At 48.0% G+C, this 22,818-nt stretch overlaps 8 protein-coding genes across 14 annotated transcripts; 6 read left to right on the forward strand and 2 right to left on the reverse strand.

The window, feature by feature from the left end:
* Positions 1–227: 227 nt before the first annotated feature.
* H257_12863 (hypothetical protein) lies at positions 228–1,770 on the forward strand (the record flags this gene model as incomplete). The annotated part of the gene is made up of 5 exons (XM_009840214.1): positions 228–356; positions 904–993; positions 1,055–1,117; positions 1,191–1,530; positions 1,586–1,770. 5 exons carry the CDS (start codon positions 228–230, stop codon positions 1,768–1,770), a joined length of 807 nt encoding a protein of 268 aa, XP_009838516.1.
* A 66-nt stretch (positions 1,771–1,836) lies between these two features.
* Positions 1,837–2,759, forward strand: H257_12864 (hypothetical protein; the record flags this gene model as incomplete). Its single annotated transcript, XM_009840215.1, has 4 exons — positions 1,837–1,929; positions 2,071–2,277; positions 2,345–2,498; positions 2,560–2,759. 4 exons carry the CDS (start codon positions 1,837–1,839, stop codon positions 2,757–2,759), a joined length of 654 nt encoding a protein of 217 aa, XP_009838517.1.
* Positions 2,760–3,173: 414 nt separating this feature from the next.
* H257_12865 (hypothetical protein) lies at positions 3,174–5,562 on the reverse strand. The gene is made up of 7 exons (XM_009840216.1): positions 5,452–5,562; positions 5,385–5,409; positions 5,081–5,335; positions 4,920–5,021; positions 4,100–4,849; positions 3,772–3,972; positions 3,174–3,670 (listed from the first exon to the last, which is right to left on the reverse strand). Exons 1-7 carry the CDS (start codon positions 5,523–5,525, stop codon positions 3,239–3,241), a joined length of 1,839 nt encoding a protein of 612 aa, XP_009838518.1. The 5' UTR covers positions 5,526–5,562; the 3' UTR covers positions 3,174–3,238.
* Positions 5,563–5,952: 390 nt separating this feature from the next.
* Positions 5,953–7,338, forward strand: H257_12866 (hypothetical protein). 6 transcript variants are annotated; one of them, XM_009840217.1, is made up of 6 exons: positions 5,953–6,115; positions 6,155–6,220; positions 6,269–6,478; positions 6,528–6,752; positions 6,816–7,082; positions 7,144–7,338. In XM_009840217.1, exons 1-6 carry the CDS (start codon positions 5,981–5,983, stop codon positions 7,312–7,314), a joined length of 1,074 nt encoding a protein of 357 aa, XP_009838519.1. In that variant the 5' UTR covers positions 5,953–5,980; the 3' UTR covers positions 7,315–7,338. The 6 variants fall into 6 exon arrangements, with proteins under 6 accessions (XP_009838519.1, XP_009838524.1, XP_009838520.1 ...); XM_009840222.1 differs by having other exon boundaries at positions 5,953–6,220; XM_009840218.1 differs by having other exon boundaries at positions 6,816–7,338.
* On the reverse strand, positions 5,970–10,883 carry H257_12867 (hypothetical protein; the record flags this gene model as incomplete). The annotated part of the gene is made up of 9 exons (XM_009840223.1): positions 5,970–7,864; positions 7,963–8,082; positions 8,306–8,486; positions 8,776–8,921; positions 9,284–9,398; positions 9,987–10,136; positions 10,188–10,359; positions 10,407–10,499; positions 10,575–10,883. The coding sequence occupies 9 exons, from the start codon at positions 10,881–10,883 to the stop codon at positions 7,369–7,371; spliced, it is 1,782 nt and encodes a 593-aa protein (XP_009838525.1). The 3' UTR covers positions 5,970–7,368.
* Positions 10,884–11,023: 140 nt separating this feature from the next.
* H257_12868 lies at positions 11,024–13,059 on the forward strand (the record flags this gene model as incomplete). Of its 2 annotated transcripts, none has more annotated exons than XM_009840225.1 (10): positions 11,024–11,101; positions 11,154–11,500; positions 11,548–11,563; positions 11,631–11,675; positions 11,720–11,867; positions 11,911–12,161; positions 12,231–12,250; positions 12,314–12,428; positions 12,480–12,739; positions 12,794–13,059. In XM_009840225.1, the coding sequence occupies 9 exons, from the start codon at positions 11,024–11,026 to the stop codon at positions 12,573–12,575; spliced, it is 1,116 nt and encodes a 371-aa protein (XP_009838527.1). In that variant the 3' UTR covers positions 12,576–12,739; positions 12,794–13,059. The 2 variants fall into 2 exon arrangements, with proteins under 2 accessions (XP_009838527.1, XP_009838526.1); XM_009840224.1 differs by having other exon boundaries at positions 12,576–12,739.
* A 2,281-nt stretch (positions 13,060–15,340) lies between these two features.
* On the forward strand, positions 15,341–16,726 carry H257_12869 (hypothetical protein; the record flags this gene model as incomplete). Its single annotated transcript, XM_009840226.1, has 1 exon — positions 15,341–16,726. The coding sequence occupies one exon, from the start codon at positions 15,341–15,343 to the stop codon at positions 16,724–16,726; it is 1,386 nt and encodes a 461-aa protein (XP_009838528.1).
* Positions 16,727–20,101: 3,375 nt separating this feature from the next.
* Positions 20,102–22,232, forward strand: H257_12870 (hypothetical protein). The gene is made up of 5 exons (XM_009840227.1): positions 20,102–20,316; positions 20,364–20,411; positions 20,472–20,563; positions 20,620–20,710; positions 20,758–22,232. The coding sequence occupies exons 1-5, from the start codon at positions 20,183–20,185 to the stop codon at positions 22,112–22,114; spliced, it is 1,722 nt and encodes a 573-aa protein (XP_009838529.1). The 5' UTR covers positions 20,102–20,182; the 3' UTR covers positions 22,115–22,232.
* Positions 22,233–22,818: the final 586 nt, after the last annotated feature.

Here is a 22,818-nt window from a genome sequence, read left to right on the forward strand (position 1 = left end):
TCTGGCATGATGTATGAGTTGAAACCAAGTCGTATTCGACGCGTCCCAATGGTGGTGGTGGCATCATGGTGTGGGGTGGTTGTTGCATCCTCGGCAAACTCGATCTGGCCTTTCTTTAGGGTTGCCAAAAGTCTGATAGTTACGTCGTAACACTGTCCAATCATCTGCTTCCTTTTGGGCACTAGAATAACCGTTCGAACGTGTAATTTACGCAAGATGGGGTCGCCATGCACCGTTCCGAAACTTTGTTGGCATTTTTGGACGAGCAAAACATCAACTTATTTGAGCACTCTGTGCTGTTCCCAGACCTCAACGCGATCGAAAACGTCTGGGGCATGATGGTGCAGTATGTGAATGTGAGTGGGAAGCAGAACGGCAGTGTGTGTGACCTTGGACTGGCAATTCAGCGCGCCTGGTCCTCCATCGATGAAGACTACCTTGCCAAGCTCATTGCATCGATGCCACGTCGTTGTAGATTAGTTCAGAGGCAAAGGGGTCCAACACAAAGTACTAGCAAGTGTTTTGAGTGTACTTAACATAGTACTGCACCTTGAAACCTGTGATTTCTGAAGTGGTTGGGATCCTATTGACCACCCCTCAAAATGGTTTTTGGACAAAATAAAGTGCAGTTTTTATCGGATCAAGCTGTTGTAACGGACCCAATAAACAACCAATTAAAACGGAGAGAATGGTGTATTCCGCATGTCTCTACGTTTTATTGGACAAAATTAATCCCAGATAAACGGGGTGGCTGGATCCTACTGGCCAGCACTGTATTAATATCCTGAACATTCAGAATATAACTTACTTTTATCGTAAAAAAATACTAGTATATTTCTGTTGAGGTAATGTGTACATCAACTACCGGGTTTGTGACACGAATCCACGCTCGCGTGCGGCTAGGCCATCCCCAAGACCATTGTGACCTCGGACGAACGCCAGCCAACCAATCTTCGTGGCACTTGGTTGATCGCGAAACGAGTGCTTGTTCAGGTACTTGAGGAGGGCCACCATCAACATAGTCGGCTAGGGCGGGGGCTCGTATTGGGGCTAGGAACATGCCACTACGTTCCAGTACGATGGGGCGGATGGATGGCACTACTGTATGGCTGGATCGGTGGCTCGTCGATCCACCAACGCTTGTCGTGGCATCGTGTCAAGGTGTGTCCGATAGTTCATCGTGCATATAGCGACACCTCATTCCCATGAAATTGCGGGCGTATTTGTTTCGAAACCACCCGGCCCATCCAACGTCTACGGACGTGATAGCCACGGTCTCTAGTATGCCGTTTTTCGTCATGTCGTATCGCCCGTCGTGCAAAGCCTGCCAAGCCAGCACCAACACCCGCGACGCGTCGCGTGATCGCGCCGGCGTGTTTCGCTTGAGCGACGGATTACAGCAAGGAGTGTTGGCCCACCGGGGCAGTCAATCGGAAATGTTGCCCTTGACCCCGAGCGTGGCGCCACCGGCTACGGCGGACCACGAACATCTGGTGGCCATGGTTGTGATGGGCTTCAGACGTACCAACGGTATACCACGTCAACCCTGGTTCCGCTCTTGGCTGCAGGGCTGCCACGTCTCCAGTCGACACAACTCCCCCCCAATACAATACCAACACAACATTGCTGTCGACCTCAATCACAACCAAGCTGTGTATGGACATCGCAGTGGTGCTGGCCAAATATCGATCGAGTTTGCAGGCGTTTTTGCAGCAACATGCAACCGACATCTTGGACCAACGCCGGCTCTGGCTTGGCTACGAGCAATAGGTCCGCCTCTTAAGCTCAAAGATCCACTCAATGTTGACCACGTGCAGTGTTCCTCACGCCGTCTTTATGCAATCCCTCCATGCCCTGTGCCACGACGACGCTGTGGATTATGCGACGACGACGCCTGCGTATTCGTCGACGTCGACACATTACTCGCCAGTATATTTATTTTATGTCGCCCAGTTACGAGAAGTACCCATGGTAAAAGAGTGTACTACAGTAGTACAGTATCTGTTGATGAATTCATACATGTCAAGTCGAGGTGTGGTAACATTGGACATTTTGCATGATTACTTTTAGGCTGTTGGAGCGTTACCACCACAGTGTCCGCCATCCAATGTCAAGACCCAGTCTTTACTCAGTGGAGCCTTGAGTCTTAATGTCAACTCTGTTCACTCGCAGTTTCATCCATCGTCGTCACCCAGCCTGTTTTCACTTCTTCGGTGGTTTACCATGGGTCATCGAGTGCAACAAGAATTTGTGACTTCCGATGCCCCCACGCTGTTTGTAATCAACCACAACAAAAAACGCACTTCCTTTGGGGACTTACAAGTGTGTTGTCCACAACGTCTAGGTGCAGTCGGACGCAGCCTTGTTCCCGACCCAGCGGTGTCCGAGTTTGTTCTCGTCACGCAGCCGCGCATTTTTCGAGAGTACCCCAAGGGTGAAACCTCCATGTCGACACCTGACGGTCTCATTTACGGCGATTACGTTAGGTCGCTTGACAGGTCGTCCTTCAGTGTGCAATTGGACTTGCTCACTTGGCCAACGTCGACCAATGTCGATCAGACGTGCTTCGTCGCTCGCGTCCACCTCATATCGTCCAACAACGGGGCTGCAGTGACGGGCGAGATTGCACTCATCCAATCCAAGTTCCCGACGCAGCTGAGATCAACCTGGAAGAGAAGAGCCCCCACGAACGGATGGCGCAACCCACCAAGTACAAGTGCTACAAGTTGCGGGAACCTACCACCGCGTCGAATAGATAGACAAGATATGTGCAACTACATCACCTCACCATCTGGTGTGGCGTCGTGTTTTGTGCTTTGAGCCCTACAGATCTTTGATTGGCAGTTACAATCCAAGTTCAACATTGTGAATTGCCCAATGAAATCGAGTCGTCTCGACGGTTTCACTTGTACTCTGTACCTCTGACATACCGTACAAGCATGTGCAAAGTCACGACGAAGTGAACTCGTGCATTCTCTACCAACGATTTCAAAGTAACGTTAACGTTAATGCCAATGTACAAATGTAGTCTTGTTTGATATCTATCGTTCCCAATAGTAGCCATGGCGCTATAAATGAATTACTGACTGGCTTATATGTACTCTTCCCTCGAAGAATACTTGCCACAACCTCAAGAAACACAACGGATAATCTTTGCTGGTGAAACAACCAGCACGATTTGTTATCAAATCAATTCAATACTACGACAAAGATGTGAGAAGTTTTTTCAGGAATATCTCTACAGGCCCTCGTTCACGTTAAATTTGCTACGACGTGCATAGCTTCCCATAACTCGAAGCCAAGGCACCCCACTGGGGCTGTGCTGGTGCAGATGTTGTACTCGTTCCGAGGGGGTCCACTCGTCCATGCCGTCTGCAGGTGCGTGGGAGTTGGCGTGCACTGCCACGTCCATCGTCACCAGTAGCAAAGTCGACTTGGCTTGGACACACAGTCGCACCAGCGTACAAGTCGGCGGGGATGCCGTGGACCAGCAAAACAAATCCAGTCGAATGGCCGATCCGTCCAGTGACCCCATGTAATCCCCGTAGGTCAGACCCCCGCAGTTGGACATGGACGTCTCGCCATTGGGAAACACGCGAAACACCCGGGGCTTCTGGTCTAGGATAAACTCGGACCTTTTCGACGGAAAGATGGCCAGCGACGACAACACCTAGCACCGATGTATGTATATATTTATGTGTCGAGTGGCGAGAATATATATATATATATATATACATATATTGGTATGCAAATAGATGGCTATTCACGGACCGACAGGGTTTGGTTGGCCACGTGTTGATCAAAACGATAGCCCATGGTAAAACACCGAAGCAAGCTCAACAAACTAGGGGATGCCGCCGCCCCTTTGCTCAACGTGTCCACGCGGACGGAATCAATGTCGAGCTCCCACGAGCCATTCCATGCACATCGTTCGGTCGTAGCGGGCGGTTGTTGAGGGGGTGTAGTGCGAGCCTAACAAATACATCCGTCAAACATATATCTTGGGGACTTTGCTATATATATATATATCAATACAATATCATTCAATAGTGCACGAAGCAATGGAAGACGCGTATGGTATATAGTTGGGGCTATATACCATATAGACTTCGCGTAGCTGGGCCACGAAGAATTCAGACACAGGAGATGGTGCCTTGGACGTCGAGGTGTCGTATCCGGAAGGGTGGCTGACGTGGCACGACGTGGTGAGGGCCTGCGTAAAAGCTCGGCGAAGGACGTCGATGGCGTTCAAGTGGGCATCCATCTTGTCGGTTACAAGTTGTAGCCACAGCTCATAGCGCTGCCACAGCAGGTCCTGGTGCAGGAGATCACTGGAATGCTCTGTCATGTATGCCCGCACGTCCTGGCGCCCCTGGACGACCAGCGCCAGCACCACGTGAACACACAAGGCGACGATGTCGTGCATTTTCTGGGGGCGCGACGGGGTCCCAGTGGCCACAGCCGAGCCGAACCAGTGCAAGAGCTCGCAGAGGGCGGCGTCAGACGCGGGGATGGGCGCGAGACTCAGCACTGCAAACACCATCCGCAAGTCGCGCTCCTGGGCTGCCACGTGTGACGCGTTGTTGTCTAAGTGAGGTTGTCTGTTGGCCATCAAAGGCAAAATGTCCACTTGCGTCACGCCCGTGGACAGCGCCTCCTGCAGCAAACTGTCGCTCAAGCGAAATACGCCGGCGCAATCGCAATTGTCGCGGCTGCTGCCGGTCGCTTCGTTGGTCTGACACGCTTTGCACGACCGTCGGTACGACATGACAAAAAACGGCGGGGACGCGACCGTCGCGATCACTTGGAACGTCTCGGGGTGGTCCGGATCACTCTTAAACACATATGCCTACATACGTTTGATTGGTACTAAGTTGGGGGCAATTAAGTTAATAGTTGGTGGAGGTGATAAGACAAACTTTGATTCGATGCCAAGACAGTCGCTGGTGGATCGATGACCCGCCCTTCCACCCGTAGTTCCACCCTTCGTACGGATTGCACTCGAACGTTGTCGCATTGGCCTAGTGACAAGGTGTCCACCCTGTCAATCATTTTGATACATTGTACTGGTATATCGTGCCTTCTTAGCCACAACTCGAGTGGGCAGCCATTCTGCGGACGGATTCGACGGGTGCCGTCGATTCGCCACTACGCGGTGGCTCTCGACAGTGTCTCCGCAGCTCATCGTCGTGTCGTTGGACGATTCGATGCGAAAGTCCACACTGCACTGCGTCAACGTGCCTGGCGGCGCTACTGTCACAACCACGGCCAAGGGAGAACCGCAGTACGTTCCGTCGACGTGCGTCGGGCAGCAGTGTGGAAAGCACCGAAGCACCTATTCGATTGTCAGACACCCCTGACGACGAAACTGCGTCGGGGCCCACCTTTGTACCATTCGAGCGATGCGATCTGCAGAATTTGTTAGGTACATGAGGCGATGGTGTTCTCTACCTGAGGTACTTCTTGCTGAAGAGAGGCGTTAGGCATGTGCAGTGGACGTTGGTGAACGCGATATCGCTGACCATGTTGTCACCGTGATGAGATCAAATGACGTTGTTGTCGTCCAGATGGTGAAACGACCGCAATACCTGCGAGACTTGATGTGCTTCGATTTCCACGACTGGTCATGTGAGTTGTTCAATAATCTCTCTCATAATAGATTGTAACCCAGCATTATTGTCCAAATTGATCTCGGTTAAAGTATTACACCCTTGAAATGTCCTCGAAGTATTAATTTGCCCTAGGGGTAAATTATCTTGGATACTGTATGCAACCACACTGTCTGACATTCACACTGCCCGTTTTTATACTGCAGAGACGACGTTAAAGGACCAGTCATTTTATTTAACCTATAAACCAGACCTCCCAGCAACGCATTTTTATATATTTCGAGTCTGGTATACATGCGACATGTACAATTCACTGTACATGATTCGAAGTTTTTTTTCTTCGGGAGTTCTCATTGGCCAGCTTTGGTGACATGAAGCGCAGCGGCGAATCGAGCGATGTGGAGGCTAGGAGGTCCAAGCAGGCCCGCATGCATGATGGCGTCCTCGTGCTTCCCATTCCCAGCATGAGGGAGTTAATGCAACGAAGCAAGCAGCGCATCTCCAAAGTACTTACGTTTCCAATGGCATCGCTCAGAGAATTGTAGCCTGTTCAAGTGAGTGGGTTTAGCAAGTATCCCGACGGCCATGTCACCTACGATCGGTCGCTATTGGTATGTGAGTCCGTACATGGGCATTACAGTGCTACGTTAGCATGGTAGAAATTGCTCAAGAAGGCCGCGCCGTTGAATTCGGACTTGTTGGAGGGCATGGACGCCTACGCCGAGCCTCCCAACACGGCGCCACTGGAGCATGTGATCGACGCTATGTTGCCAGCAAACAGACACCTCCACAACCACACCACCGATGCCCAGCCATTGCCAAAGTACCACGTTGTGACCTATCGAAACAACCTCAACAAGATCATGGGGGTCGGTGCTCCACATATACGCAAAATCACCATGCTTCACATGCCCATAGACGCCGTACAATACCAATTCTGCGTATACGATGCAAATGCAGCGCATTCAAGGCTGCGTCTATCTCAACGTCACCTTGTCACATATTCCACCGTCCTCTTTTTCGTCCAATCAAGCTCAAGGCGCGTACGCTGGCCGGCGGTACGAAGTGCTGTCGTCAGCAGCCGTAGGTGGTGGGGAGTACTGCGGCGTGTTTTCCGTATCCCTTGGCCAAAAGAAGCTGCTGGTCCTGTCCTAGCTCTGTCATCACATATCTATATCGTACATCTAACCCTTGACGACACATTAGATTGGCGCTGAAATGGACGGTGTCACAGCCTCAAAGGATGACGACGATGATACTACGAACTACGTCGAGCTCAAGACATTCCGCATACTAAATACACCCAAGGACCGGTTCACGTTTGAACGGTATAAACTGCTCGCATTTTGGATCCAGTCGTATCTTGTGGGCGTGCCAACCATCCGCGTGGGCTTTCGCAACGAATCGTTCATCTTAACCAAAGAGCAAGCATTCGAAACCGCCGACTTGCCGCGATATGGAGATAAACATTGGGTACTGGGCCTACTAGTACTACTACTAGTATGTCATTATGGTGGGTGATGGGTACTAGTAGCATCCGTCCGTGTGTGTGGCTTTTACCGACTTGGTGCTCAGTTGGTTCGTGGAGCAGCCGTTGCAAGAGATGGCCGTGTATACGGTCGAGTACAAGCCACAGACAAAGTGCATGACCATGTCGTTGTCCACCACTCCGCCGTTTGTCAAGACTCCGTTGAGTAACTACTAATATACGACTGTGTTGTTTCTTGCCTATTCCGATATATATATATATATTGGCTGGCTACGAGGAGAGCGCAACCAGTCGACACAGCACGACCGTGTTGATAACAACAAGGACGGTCCACAGCACCATCGATGGAGCTAGCACCACCCCCGCCATCGCCCCATTCAAAGCAACAAACCCGATCACGTCCAGCTTGGTCGTTGGTCGTGTCAGCAGCGGCAGGGCTAACAACTCTGCGTTTTCAATCCATGTAGTCTCGGCCTTGTTGATGGCGTTGGCGGCATGGTGAGCCTCTTCTTGGGTGGACACGAAGCCTTCTCCTCTGGACGACTCGGGCCTGTTGTTTTGATCTGGGGGGGACGGCGGACGCAACTCGTCATCGTCACACTCGTCATCGTCACATTCGTCACTGTTGTCCTCGTCTGACGAGAGCACTACTGTCGTCACATCGTGGTGGGGCCCCGGCTGGTGGTTCCACCGCTCAAAATACAGGCACGTCGCCAACGCCGCGCGCCACGCCACGAAATCGGCTTCGTTTTCGGCGCACAACACCCTACGTACCATATATCCATCCATCAATATGTGCTTGTCAGTTTGGTTGTACGGATAACTGTGTTCTGATTCCACGATTCTGATTCTAATACTATGTACCACGACGTTTTTCCACTTTTGAGTTGAAACGCATACGGCGTGGGGCTGTTGAGCTGGGGCGTCACGTCGTCCAACGTCGTCTTGGCACTCGACACGACCAACTTGGCCAGTGCCCCTTCCCTACAAACATACAGTAATACATACGACCCATATGACAACATACCATATATATATATTTGTGGATATAGAAATACATATATATATATATTTGTGGATATATAAATACATATATATATATATATATATTTGTGGATATATAAATACATATATATATATATTTGTGGATATATAAATACATATATATATATTTGTGGATATATATATCTGTTGGATTGTGGTGTACCTAGCCACCGCGTCTTCCTTGTCGTAATACCGCAAGATGCCGTGGGCGCCGTCCAATGTAAACCACTTGCGGTACCATTTATGTACGGACGCGAACCCGGCCTTGATGATGAGCGTGTGGCGCCGCTGGACGATCAACGGCCCCGCTTTGATGCAAAACGCATCGCTGCCGTGTGCCCACCCTACAACGTCGTTCGTTGGCATGTGTGTTTTTGCAGATATTCGTGTATTATATCATATATTATCTATCACATATGGCATGACCTTCCATTTAGTGTTAAGAGTTCAGGAATTCGATGTGGTTCAGAAAATCGTTGAACGATCGACATACGATTACAAGGCTCTGTGCATGATGAGCGTCGGGCAAATTCGGTTGCCATCGAGATGATTTCCTCAATACAAATTTCAAGATATTGGAAATTGTGTCAAGCAACGAAGAATAGATTGACAGATATTGTACAGTGTTGTTACCGATTCTGGACATGGAGCGACTAACGAGTCGACGCGGAGACATGATCATGGAATGGCTTCGCACTTGTTCAATATACCCCGTGGGGGGCGATGTCGTCGTCGACGGTTCAGTGGTGACGTCCACAGGCAGGCCATTCAAGCTTGGCCTAATGTATACAATCCCAACTCTATAGCTACCCAACCATTCGATGTGCCTTAACCACTAGATTATTTGGTCTTAAAAAATAATGAAAAAGCAAATAAAATTAAAAAAACCATCATTAAAGCAAATAAAGCTATAGCTTCATGTATTCAGAAAACGCAATCAACAGTTCATATATACCAGTCTACGACTCAAAAATACATGCATGAAAACAGCAATCGCAACATATATAAACGAGTATATAATCCCGCCTCTTGTCGTTCTTTGAAGCCATACCATGAATCAAAACAGTGATCGAGGATACACATCGTCACCGTAGGATCATTTCAATTGTGTGTGCATATATGGATCACTCAACCAACGTACATGTGGAATGGCAAGACGACGTCGGCGCGGTACGTGACTGTTTTGGATCGGCGCCACACGAACGAGTTGTCCCACGTGAGCACGCACACGCCACTGGTCGGACACGTCACCGTGCCTACACATGTAGAAAATAGTACTAATTATATCGTGTGTGTCTGCATGAATAAAAATGTAGGACCACATCCACTTGAAAAAAAAAATTATATATATATATATATAGTGAATTATTGCAACTTTCCCAATGTTGCGCGATTCTGTCAACCGATTCCAAATCTCGCCGCGACAGTTCACTGGCTTTCCCGATGCCACAGAAAGCACAAAGTAAACAGAAAAAATAATATAGCCAATCGGCAGCAAGTATTTCCAGATTGACCAATTGGAGCGATTCGGGATCGGTTTGGTCGGTGGGATTATTCGATTGAACAGGATCCGGAAGAAATTCGTACCAAATCAATAATATATATATATTGTGCTTTCGAGTGAAATTTCGTGTTGTGGCGTGGTTTCTCGTTGGAATTTAAATCGATTTGATTGGCTACTTCAGATGAGCTCAAAATTATTAACCAATCAAAACCTTCTAAATGAAATTGAACCAATCAGATCGATTGTGGATCGGTTTGGTCGGCGCGATTCGATTGCACCCCCTCCCCAAATTTGTATCAAATCGACAATATATATATATATATATTCAACGCGACCGCACCTTTCAACGCCTGCTCTTTCGAATACATGTGCAGGACATGGTCGTGGTTGAGGGTGATTGTAAACCCAACGTCGTACTTTTGGGTCGAAAAGTGAAACGACACGTCGGCGCCGGCGCATGGAATTTTCACGCTGATCGAGTACGATTGACCTACAGTTAGCATGAAGGCCTGGAACCCCCAACCCATGATGTGGACGGTACCGCGCTGGATGCGGACGGTGGTGGACTCCCGGACGTCGAGGCCGTCGTCATGGTCGTTGTCGTCTTCGTCAGTGCCGTCGGAAAGGGGGCAGTCGTCGAGAAAGCCGCGCAGCAAGTCGCACGAGGCAATGGTGTCCAGGGCAAACAGATTATCGATGTATCGCTCCAATTCCTACACAGTAGAAAGTACAGGTTCCAGGAGGTTGCACATGATGGCACCTTGTACTTTTGCTCGATATAGCGGCTGTCGTAGCGATTGAGTTTCATCGATGGAAGGGGCACAATGTGGGCTCGGGGGTACTTATTGCACAGCTAAGAACCACGGGTGTGATAAGATGCAAGAGACAATGGTGGATGGGAAGGGGAGTTATATGTCATCTTTCCCACCTGCTTGTGCAGAGACTTGAACTGCAGGTACGTTCGCTTGACAGTACTCGTGTCCTCCGAGTCCATTACGTGCATGATAAACGTAATAACGTAAGGACGTGCATGGATCGACCGCCGGAACTTGCGGCTTTCCTTCTTGTCGATGGTGTGGCATACGATGCGGCACGTAAGCGTTGCTCCACGACGTCCTCCCATGTCGCCGTCAGTGTGATGTATGCAAGTATCGTCGTCGCCCATGCTCATTTCGGGCTTGTACTTTCTCACATCCCCCCTTCGCGGACTCTCGTCGTCGGACAAGTCCTGCTGCATTCTTCGAAAAATGGCCGTTTCAAAAAACACTACTTCCGGATAAAATTTGTCAATTATCCGTACATCAACCATTCGGATAAACACAACCGGTATCCGGATAACGAATTCAAATTTGTGCATCTGCATCATTGCGAAAGATCATGGAGAAAGGCGGTGGTGCCGTCGACGCGAAGCAATGGGAACTCATGACGCTGTACATGGAGACCTTGCACAAAAAGGTACGAGGAAGAAGAATGTGTGCATACATACATGTCCAATGGATGGGAGCAGGGAGACCTGACTGATCTGACTGCATGCGCCACATCCATCAACGATGCACTGGAACGTGTCCTCGGCCAAACACCAAACTGGGCAAACATGTATTACGTGACGATAATGCGATGCATGTATCGTCAAATGATCCTGCGTATGACATTGAATGCCCCCCTTCAAAGCGACGGCGACATTGTCGTGCGATTCTGTCGCCTCGTGTTGAGAGAAGGCAGTTGCCCTCCATCATTGCGCAGTCAAGCCATGTCATTGCTATACGATGCATGTGCTTCATGTGCCTCGAGAGTCATGCATGTCCTTGGAGTTGACTCATTTCAACGGAACGAATCGACGGCAGAGTTCTCCTGGTAGTACACTATATGCCCGAGATATCGCATACTTATTTTCTTTATAGTGCATGTCGTGGCTTGGTAAGCACACCTCCTGGCAGCATGTGGCTCAAGTTGCAGGATTCCACTGACGTCCATGATGTGACAGGATGAATTACTTTCGTGCATGGCGGGGTCGGGAAAGTCGTTTGAGGTCGGAGGCCCCCCGTTGGGTTCACCACTACGATTTTCTTGTAGTTTATTTACACTTCACTGGACAATGGAACGACCTCAGTGCGGCTCGCCGACGTCGTCAACGATCTGCTGTCGTCGGGCTTGTCTAAATCGCGCACGATGGGTTCAAGCTTGCTGTTTCGCATCATTCTGGACTCGACCCAAGCCCAAGGTAATAAAAATATCGTCCTACGCAAGTCAGCCGGCTATCGTAGCGAGCAAGGTGTTGGGCGTACTCTTCGATTGCGCCGACGTAGAAGTCGATGCGCGAGTCCACGCGCATGTGCTGGGGCTTGTGTGGGAAGTCTTGGACCTTCGGAGAGATCTCTTGGACGACAACTCGTGGTCAGCTGTGTCGACTTCTTTGCGTCATCCGAGCCCTCTTGTGACGTCGATGGCTGCTTACTCTGCCATGCGGCTGCTTCTTTGTGACGCGAAGCACGACAGCAAGATTGCCGGTTCGATGGTACTTGATGCGCAAGAAACAAACATTATTATTGCCTGGCTCATCGTCTTGAATGGCATGTTCTTCTAGTTAGGCGACCTGGTTACAATGTACGCACGTCTTGGCCTTCTCATCACTGGCTGTCAATGAATCAGACCATCGAAATGACATAGCTATGTCCACCACAGCTTGTCGTTAACCCAGCCGGTGCTGCAGCTCATGTTTCAGTTTTTTCACGATCACTATGGGGCTACACACTCCCAGTCGTTGATTGTTTCCCACTATGTGGTAACCTCGTATGCATTATTATATATATCAACTAACATAAGGTTCTCGTAGCTCTATCGAAACCAACTCGTCCGAGCTATATACATCGATACTTTTACGACACTTGGGGGTTTCATCATTAACATTATATTGTTGGGTTGCTTGTAGGCATATACGAATGGCGCGTCGTTGCCGACACTCGTGGCCGAACATGATTTGGAAAACTTGCGCCTGGATCGACACGAAAGCGCTTTGAAACGGGAAAATCAACTGCTCATGCACATGTTACGATCGTCCGAGGCCCACGCGATAGTGGTGCGCAATTTTCAAAAGTACGACCATTGCGATTGACGTATCGAATACCCTAAAGCTTCGTCCGTGTGTAGAATGATGCAGCGTATGTTTGCCATGTCGTACTCGCTCAGTCGTGTGCGGGGTATCTTGGGGGCAGACCACAACGTACAAGCGCAGTAAAGCGCTGTAGAACGTCAAGGTATGGGGGAAAATATTACTATTTTCCAAATTGATGACGTTCACAATTGTGAAAATATATATTGTTCGTAGTCTGCACAATCAATAATTTTATTGTGGATGGGGGAGGAGATCACACTCAATTATTGGGTGCAATTTATTGTCGATTTGATACAAATTTGGGGAGGGGGTGCAATCGAATCGCGCCGACCAAATCGATCCACAATCGATCTGATTGGTTGAATTTCATTGAGAAGGTTTTGATTGGCTAATAATTTTGAGCTCATCTGAGGTAGTCAATTAAATCGATTTAAATTCCAGCGAGAAACCACGCCACAACACGAAATTTCACTCGAAAGCACAATACAATTATTGCAATTATTCCTGAATTGTCCTTTAGCAAAGATTGAGCGAGCTCGGGACCAATTGCTATGACAGGATATTGTCTTTCTTTTACCCTAAATTTGGACTACTTTTGGGCTGCTTCTTTGCCAAATCTATCGATCGATTCGTTGACCTGACTTTTGTATGTATGCCATATCACACTAATTGAAGTCACATACTAATTCGATGTTGAATTAGTTGACTACCGTATTTGTTGTTGATCTGCACCATGAAATACAAAACGCGAATATAATTATATAATTCAATATAATCTCGAATCAATTATACAATTCGAATATTTAAATAAATTCTTCAAATTTAAATCTATGGTGCAAATGTACGACAAGTCCGGTAGTGGATTTGATTGGCTACTTGATTAGTGATTGGTCGATCGATTGTCTGCCAATTTGGTGCTGCTCATTTCATTGAGCACCCCCCTCCAATTTCGAATCGACCTGACAATACCTCCGCGTGTAAACGTGGTACAGTGGATAACCTGCTGAAATACTACTATTGGCTAGCACTTCGAGTGTGAAAGGTTAGCATGGGACACGAAAGGGCAGTGTAAAAACATATTTTTTTATACCATACAATATACAGGTGAAAACTAGTACTATCAACTTGATCCCGAATGTTCTTATGGACAACTTACGCGCAGGGAAGCCGTCGTGATATATATTACTATTAATAGTTTGCTTCCATTTTTGTTAGTATGCGGGGGTGCCAAACGGTGATGATCGTTGATTGGCTCAAATATCTCAAAAGCGTAATTTGATTGGCCACGACATTCTAAAATACATTTGCCTATGTCATTCGATTCTACTGAGAAGTCCAAATTGGAACGGATTTAAAGAAAATCACGCAAATGAGGTTTTACCGTATTCTTAGCAAGTACTACTAGTACGTAGTACTAGTACTTTGAAGTAAGATTATAGTATGACGATCGCTTGGGTACTGTACAGTACTACCTGGTTGGGTTGTTGAGACGTTCCCCAAGTGGTTGGCCTCTTTGGCAACTCAGGCGCCCATATTAACTGTAAGTCTTGTCGACAATAGTTAAAGCCCAAGCGGCCCCAAATATCTACTACTAGTAGTAGTAACGTTACTACGTAGTACTACCGGTACTATAGGATGCGGTTAAGTGTAAATCGGCTTTCAGTTTACAGTACTAGTAGTACTCGAGTACACTCCGGAGTACTATTAATAGTAGTACGTCAGGAGTACTACTACGTACTGTACTTTCGAAATACTTCGGAGTACTATTATTATTAATAGTACTAGGACGTTGTAGTTCTACTCCGGCGTACTATTAACAGTACAACGTACTGTAGCTGTAGTACACAGTAAAGCCCCACAAAACACTACCTTTTGAACGCTAGCCTTCAATTCGCATATGAATACCGTAATGATACCGTTAACGTGGCCGTGTTAATCTGCTGCGAAGGATAACCAAGCCGAAGAAAGTAACCGTGCTTTTTGTCAATGCCTCGTGTCTCTTGGTGACTGGATATCTTGGCTTGTCATCATTATTACAAAGCTGAAAGGGCACACTGAGTATGACGATATAGGTTTCTAGGTTTTCTCAATTTATTAAACGGAGGCATACAAAAAAGCATATATTTATATTGCAATAGCAGTTTGAAATTACTACTAGTAATAGTATAGTACAGTACTATCTAGTACGTACAGTATATCAACATGGGTGTATTGTTGACTTGAACCCGTTTGAGGCATTTTCCTGAGAAAAGCTTTAGCTTTCCCATCTCGAGCTCCATCTACTCCGAGTACGATACTTTACATAGTACGGGGACCGGTCAAAGCACAGAGGTGTACATCATCATTCGACGTCAAGTCTTGTTGCCGCGTGTTGGAAACCATCATGGACTCAAATGGACTGTCCTCCCATGCTTTCGACGAAGATACAGATATTTGTAAGGTGGCAGTTCCAGTCGAAATACTAGTAACACATCGTCATCGTCGCATACGTACACGGCAATACATGTGGGGCCATGTGATATCTACTAGTACTAGGGTGGGTATACAGTTACCTCGTCACACGTCGTCGGTACATTTTCAAAATGGCTGGCTACATCGCGCTGCTATGTTGTTTCCTGGCGTATGCCATGGCGTTCTCACCCGACGAGTTGCCCCTGTGTGGCGGTCCCGTCTTGACCTACGGCGCGGCCAAATCCACCTATCCAGCGCTCGCCGACGCCCTGACCATCGTCGAGCAGCATCCAATGGCCACGTGGTGGACCGACAACAACTCGACCTATCGGGCCCAAGTGGAAACGCTCATGGGGCATTGCAATGCGTCGACGGTGCCCACCATCGTCGTGTACGCGCTGCCCCAAAAGGACTGCCACGCTGGCTACAGCAACCTCGGGTTTATCAAAGACACGTCCCAGTACATTGCGTTCGTCCAAGAACTCGCAGATCTGGTGGGCACTCGGCCGGTGATTTACGTGCTCGAGCCAGACGCTGTGGGGCTCGCGTCCGACGGGGGCTGTGGCCACGCAGCTGGCTACCTCGCCAATATGCAGCGAGCGACTTCGATCCTCACAGCCAGGAATCCCAACGCACGGCTGTACGTAGACGTGGGGTATTGGATGCTTCAAACCGACGCCAAGTCAAGACAAGTGGCAGCCGCTATGCAAGTCGTGGGCGCTGCCAGTCGGCCCGGGGCCGTGCGTGGCATTGTGCTCAATACGTCCAACTACCGCCGCGTGGCGGAGATGGCCACCCTGTGCTCGAACTTTGTGAATTTGACCGGCAACCCCCAGTGGAGATGTGTGGTCGACACATCGCGTAACTACCGCACGCCGAGCACGTCGAACGAGTGGTGCAACAACAAATTTGGGGCCATTGGGGTCCCCCCCACACGAAACACGGGGTATCCTGGCGTGTTGGACTTGTTCTTGTGGATAAAAGTACCCGGCGAGTCGGACGGGACTTGTGCCAACAGCTCCGCCCCCGGTGGGGCGGCCCATTCGTCGGACGCGATGCCGGGTCCCCCCGCCGCCATCTTCTTCCCCCAAGCGTTTCGCAAGCAGTGGGATCAAGGGTACTTTGTCGACAAGAAACTCGGCGCGTTGTTGGTCGACAAAGTCGAAACCAAACCGCTGGTGGGGGTGCTCCCACAAGAAGTGGAAAGCAAACCTCCTGTCGTGTCGAGCGCAATAACGACCAGTGCGCCGACACTGTCGACGGTCCTACCAATGGTCACGACCACCATCCCAGAGATGACGTCACCCCCACCGAGTGTGAACCAAGTGGTGCCATCAGCAGTCTTGTCGGAAGGTGTAGAGCACGAGAAAGACGCGACGAATTTAACGTGGAGCGTGGTTGGTGCAGTCGTGTTAGGGTGTGTCATACTAGTACTCGCCCTCTACGCGGTGTTTCGAAAGCGAAGGAGGGAGGTCAAGGCGGTGGACGTTGTATTGCTCTCGGTCAAGGTCTCATAGTATTATAGTAGTAGTAATTACTACTTCGAGGTAGTACTGTATTTTAAACTGTTGTCTGGTTATTTTTGGGACAAACCAGAAGGGTATGTATTTCCCAGGATCGTCCTAACAGTAAATATTTGTCACGATCGTCCAAGTCGCGTTTGGGAAATATTTTTATTCCAAATAGTCCAACTTGTTTTCATTGTCATTGGCTAACTGTAAAAGCACTGGAGTAAAACGAACGTGGTTACTGTTAAAACGCATGGCGTCTTATTCCTTGCACATGCACATTTTAGCAAGTCCACCGCCGATGGTGGCCGCTGGCATGCTGCACAAGACAGATGGGCGCAGCGATGAGTTTCATCATAATACTTTGATGAGAGAATAGTGCTCACATGTGTCATAAGGTTAGCTGTGCTATCTACCAACCGTCAACCTACCAGCTGCCGATCCGCCACGAATCCTGTGCATCGACCGATGAGGTAAAAGTCTGCAGTGTCGTGTTGGTCAAACTGCTATACAGCTCATGAAACAGCGGTATGCTGTAGAAGGGTGACTCGCCCAAGGGGACAGTAATCATTACTCAAAATTTTCAGCAAATTGAGACGTAGAATCGACAGATCTCAATGTGGTGAAGAAAGTCTTCAGATTCAAATTTGGTGATGAATTGGTCCAGAAATAGGTATTTAACCCAGCGGTATTTTATTGTGCTTTTCACTCGTTTTGGCTATTTACACCATAAACCTGGGTGTTTGTTACATCGACCCCAGTGTTTTAGATAATCCGTAGAGTGAATTAGGATCACGTTTCGTTACAGAATGTAATTATAGGGAGGTGATTTATGCAACTCCCTCGCTTTTGCACATTTGAAAAGTGCAAATCGAAGTTATATCTGCTATTCTCGGGACCAAATTGCACAATTCACTGGTCACCATGAACAACTTTTGATATTACAAATGACACACAGCGAGGACATGCGTTGGAGTTCTACCGTACAGCGATGTATGTATGGTGCTATATCGTTGAGAACCACGCCATCTTCTTGCTCCATCGAATAGTACATGCAGGTAGCGTGTACTACGCGATGGAATAACAGCCCCAAGGTGTTTTGGTCACTTCAGCATCACATGTGATTATTATTGCTCAGAGTTATTTGGCATTTATAAAACACCAGTGAATTAGCTAAAACACCAGGTATTTATTCAACTTTGTAACACAGTTACAGCAGAAGTACCACTCTTTTAGAGCCACGTAAAACCGACGCCAAAACAAGTGCAAAGTACAATGCATATTTGGCTGAGATATATCTTGATTTTCCGTATATATTATCCGGAGGAAGTTGGGACCTTTAACCTACTGTAGTGATAAAACGTAGTAGTATCAAAATCAGTATTTACTGTTAACATATTTGATTTTTGAGTTTAACTACATTAAGTTTACGTTAAATAATAAAACTTCCACTCTTCGTTGATAACGTGCACCACATATTTTGAAGTATATTCAATTTTCAGGATCACGTTTCGTTACAGAATGTAATTATAGGGAGGTGATTTATGCAACTCCCTCGCTTTTGCACATTTGAAAAGTGCAAATCGAAGTTATATCTGCTATTCTCGGGACCAAATTCACAATTCACTGGTCATCATGAACAACTTTTGATAATACAAATGACACACAGCGAGGACATGCGCCTGTGTTCTACCGTACAGCGATGTACGTATGGTGCCACATCGTAGAAAACCACGCCATCTTCTTGCTCCATCGAATAGTACATGCAGGTAGCGTGTACTACGCGATGGAATAACAGCCAAGGTGTTTTGGTCACTTCAGCATCACATGTGATTATTATTGCTCAGAGTTATTTGGCATTTATAAAACACCAGTGAATTAGCTAAAACACCAGGTATTTATTCAACTTTGTAACACAGTTACAGCAGAAGTACCACTCTTTTAGAGCCACGTAAAACCGACGCCAAAACAAGTGCAAAGTACAATGCATATTTGGCTGAGATATATCTTGATTTTCCGTATATATTATCCGGAGGCAGTTGGGACCTTTAACCTACTGTAGTGATAAAACGTAGTAGTATCAAAATCAGTATTTACTGTTAACATATTTGATTTTTGAGTTTAACTACATTAAGTTTACGTTAAATAATAAAACTTCCACTCTTCGTTGATAACGTGCACCACATATTTTGAAGTATATTCAATTTTCAGTCAAATTATTCCGAAATAGAGGACATTCATTGGCTAGATTTGAGAAAGCATTGCATTTGCCAAAACATCTTAACAGTAAACCTACCGTAGGGACTTCATCAGTTTACACGGCACATGCATGCAACCAATGCCATTAATGGGTATTTACAAGGACTTCGACATCTCATAGTAAGCTATTAAATTTTATTTATCGTGATACAGTATAGCGTTAGGATTTCAAGCCCGTTGAGCACAAGCATGGAAGCAATGAAGGCTGAAGCTGCAGTGAAAGAGTGCACCATCAGAGCTGGATATGCCATATGGTTCCAGAAATTTATTGCTAGTATATTTAGATTCGGTATACTTAGATTTACTATGAGGCGGAATGTCTGCATGCAATGTATTTGCAAAACAGAGGTAACGTAAACAATCATTTGATTTGCCGATGCATCATTGATTTGCCGAACTTCTTGCCCAATAGAATGTCAGAATTGATATGATTGATTAAAACTAATGATCGCAACAATGAAACCCTTGGTGAGTTAATATAACTCTACAATTAGGTTATAGAGTTTCCACCTTATTTGGAGGTATGATAGATAATTAATTACTCCGGAGTACTTTATAAACGAATAGTAACTGTATAAATCGATATTTGTATCGTTTGCTCAGCCCATATGCAATAATTTAATCAAGTCTAAATTTCGGCAAATCAATGATTTACTGTTTGGAGGGGACATCTTTAACAATTTTATTACATCAATTCCAAACATTTAAACTGAATTATGTTTGAATCTGACTAAAAGCAGGATTATAAAAATGCAGCAACCAGGTTCAAGTTGTAAAATCTGCATGAGATATGCTCCACACATCACAATCAAAATTCGGCAAATCCATGATTGTTTACGTTAGTACTACTACGTAGTACGTAGTAGTATCGGTAGTATTAATATTAATAGTTATAAATATTAATATTACTACTTAGTCGTAGTACTAGTATCAATAAAGTGTCTGCTTGCAATATTTGCAAAACAGAGGTACAGGTACAGTAATACAGTAATACAGTATTACTCGCGACAAATTAACGTGAGCAATTAATACTAGTATAGACTACAATCACCATACAGTACAGACAGAAACGTGCAACATTAGCTGATCCAAATAGACATATCCAAGTGCGACAAGCAAAACCTTCACCAGAAGTCACCTCGCGTAGGACAAGGGAATTGCAACCTTCAGCTCAGTTCAGTTTTGGCTGAATCGGTCGTATCGCGAATGTTTGGCATGGACTCGTCGTCAATCAGCCGATACCAGCTATATGCTGTAGCTGTAGCCGTGATGTTTGTCTTCGTTGTGCTACTGTGCTTCCGCACGAAGCAAGGCACCGTCGAAATGCTGTTGCCCAACGAGTACGTGAGCCGTGATCATTCCAACCATTCTAATGCTTGCATTGTAGGCACGTGGGCCACTTGTATGGGCTCGCACGAGACGCCCTCGAAGATCCGTACGAACATACCACAGTGGCAACAGCGAATTGACCCCACCCTCAACGTAACATTATTAGGTCGCTGGAAGCCAAGAAATGGTCGTGCAGTGTGTGCAGCTTTCGAAACGCGCCGGACCAGCTCGAGTGTGTCTTGTGTCGAACGAGTCAAGGTAGTCACCTTGCAATATCATTCGGGGATATGAACAGAATTCCCACGCTCCTTTAGCCGTGTACTTGTTGGTGGCCCCAGAGTTTGGCTCGCCCGACGGCAGTGTTGTGACTGTGGACAAGCTCAACTCGACGCAACGCAGCGCCAGGTAAATAAGTCCACACGAAAACTCTGCATATTCAACGCACTATGCAGAGAGCGACACGACTGGGTACGTGTCTACTACAGTACACGTGCGACCCCCCAGTGGACCACCAATCGTGAAACTCTATCGTCGAGCCAGCATTACGTGGCCACTGAATCGACGGAAACGTTTCAGCTGGTTGAGTTGGCCCCCGAGATGGCTGGTGTAGCCATAGCCAGTGGGGCGCCGATCGCGTCGTGGTGGTTTGGTCAGCTGGAGCACCTGCAAAGCCTGAGTTTTTCCCTCAAGTACGCGTGGCTAGTGACCGAGTTGTCGGGGCTGACTGAGAAGCACACCAAGATGAAGATCTTCCGCGCCAAGGTGTTCCAAGAGTCCATCCACGTACTCATGCTCATCAGTCCCGACCAACTGTGCACCAAGACCAAGATCACGCTGCTGGGGGAAAGCGCCATCGACGCGGGGGGCGTCACGCGGGAGTGGTACACGCTGCTCACGACCGAGATCTTCAGCGACGAGCAGGGGCTGTTTATGGTTACCAACAAGGACGACCAGTCGTTCTTTATCAATCCCAACTCGGAAAGAGACCACGGCCCCAACCACTTGGCAGACTTTCAAGCTGTGGGACGGCTCCTCGGTCGAGCCATCATCGACGGCCAAGTGCTGCCGTTTCACTTTTGTGTCCCGCTGTTCAAGATGCTGCTGGGGTACCCCGTCTCGATCGAAGACATTCGGTACTTGGACCCGACCGTGTATTCGAGCTTGACCTACATTCGCGACTGCGATGACGTGGACGATCTGGCACTGACGTTCAGTGTGACTGTGGACACGGATGTACCGGAAGTGGAGCTGGTGGTCGGGGGTCGGGACGTGGGGGTGACCAACGCCAACAAGGCCGAGTACGTGGAGAGGATGGTGCAGTACTTGATGTTTGAGCGCGTGGCGCCGCAGCTGCAGCGGCTGGTGCAGGGTCTGTACGACGTGTTGCCCCAGGAGCTGCTCATGCCGTTCGACTACAAGGAGCTGGAGCTGATTTTGTGTGGGTTTTCAGAGATCGACGTGGGTGACTGGAAGCGGTCCACGATCGTGTCCAAGTCGCTCGAGGACGTCGTCGGGTGGTTCTGGGACGTTGTCGAGTTTGACATGACGCCCTCTGACCGGGCCAAGCTGCTCCAGTTCACCACGGGGTCGTCCCGCGTACCCATCCAGGGGTTCAAGGGCCTCACGAGCTACGATGGCCGGCTGTGCCCGTTTTCTCTGCACGGCACTCCGTACGTCAAAGGCGCCTTTCCAAAGGTCCACTCGTGCTTTAACCGCATCGACCTGCCCACGTATCCGTCTCGAGAGTTGCTACGGGAGGGTCTCTTCGTCCTAGTGACCATAGACACGTCCGAGTTTACGATTGCCTGAGTCGAACCGGTATTGAAAATATACGCTATTTATTCGGTACGAGGTTGCCCCATAATAGAGAGACTAGATTTCTATTGTGGATGTTGGTTAGCCGCAGGCTAAAAGTAGATGAAATCACTATTATTTCCAGAGTGTGTGCTTGATGACGTGGCACCAAGAACGGGGGTGCTCGTGAGGTAGTAGGCCACAAAGTTATCATCCGCGGACAAAGCCAAAACATGTGAGCCGCCGCAGACGTTGGGAACTCGCCCAAGGCTGGCTGTGCCGCCTATAGAGAAACCACAGGAGGGTGCCACGTATGCTCGAAGTAGAATGGGAAAATGCTCGTACCTTACCCATAACCAGACGGAGTTCATACTATCGACCCACACCCAGACACACCCAGGCCACGTTAGCCTGTGCCCACCTACACTTCGAATCATCCCGCATACTATGAATGGCTAGGCCGCTGAGGGCGATCCCGTGGGTCCAGGGGTCGGCATTATTGGGGGGCTGGTTCTCTGGTGGAATGGGAACAGTGTTACAATTCGATCAAAACCTGCATGCAGGTGCCAAGAGCCCCCACAAGCTGGCTACGACCCAACTCCTGCGATATATTATGCAGACCGATTTTGCTTCCTCGTCTCATACGGGCATGTGGTGCACGGAATTAGCCTGGGTCTACTACCCAACGGACCGGAGGTTTGTCGGCGCATTTATCTCAC

Source organism: Aphanomyces astaci (genome assembly GCF_000520075.1).
Source record: "Aphanomyces astaci strain APO3 unplaced genomic scaffold supercont1.43, whole genome shotgun sequence".
NCBI lineage: Eukaryota > Oomycota > Saprolegniomycetes > Saprolegniales > Verrucalvaceae > Aphanomyces > Aphanomyces astaci.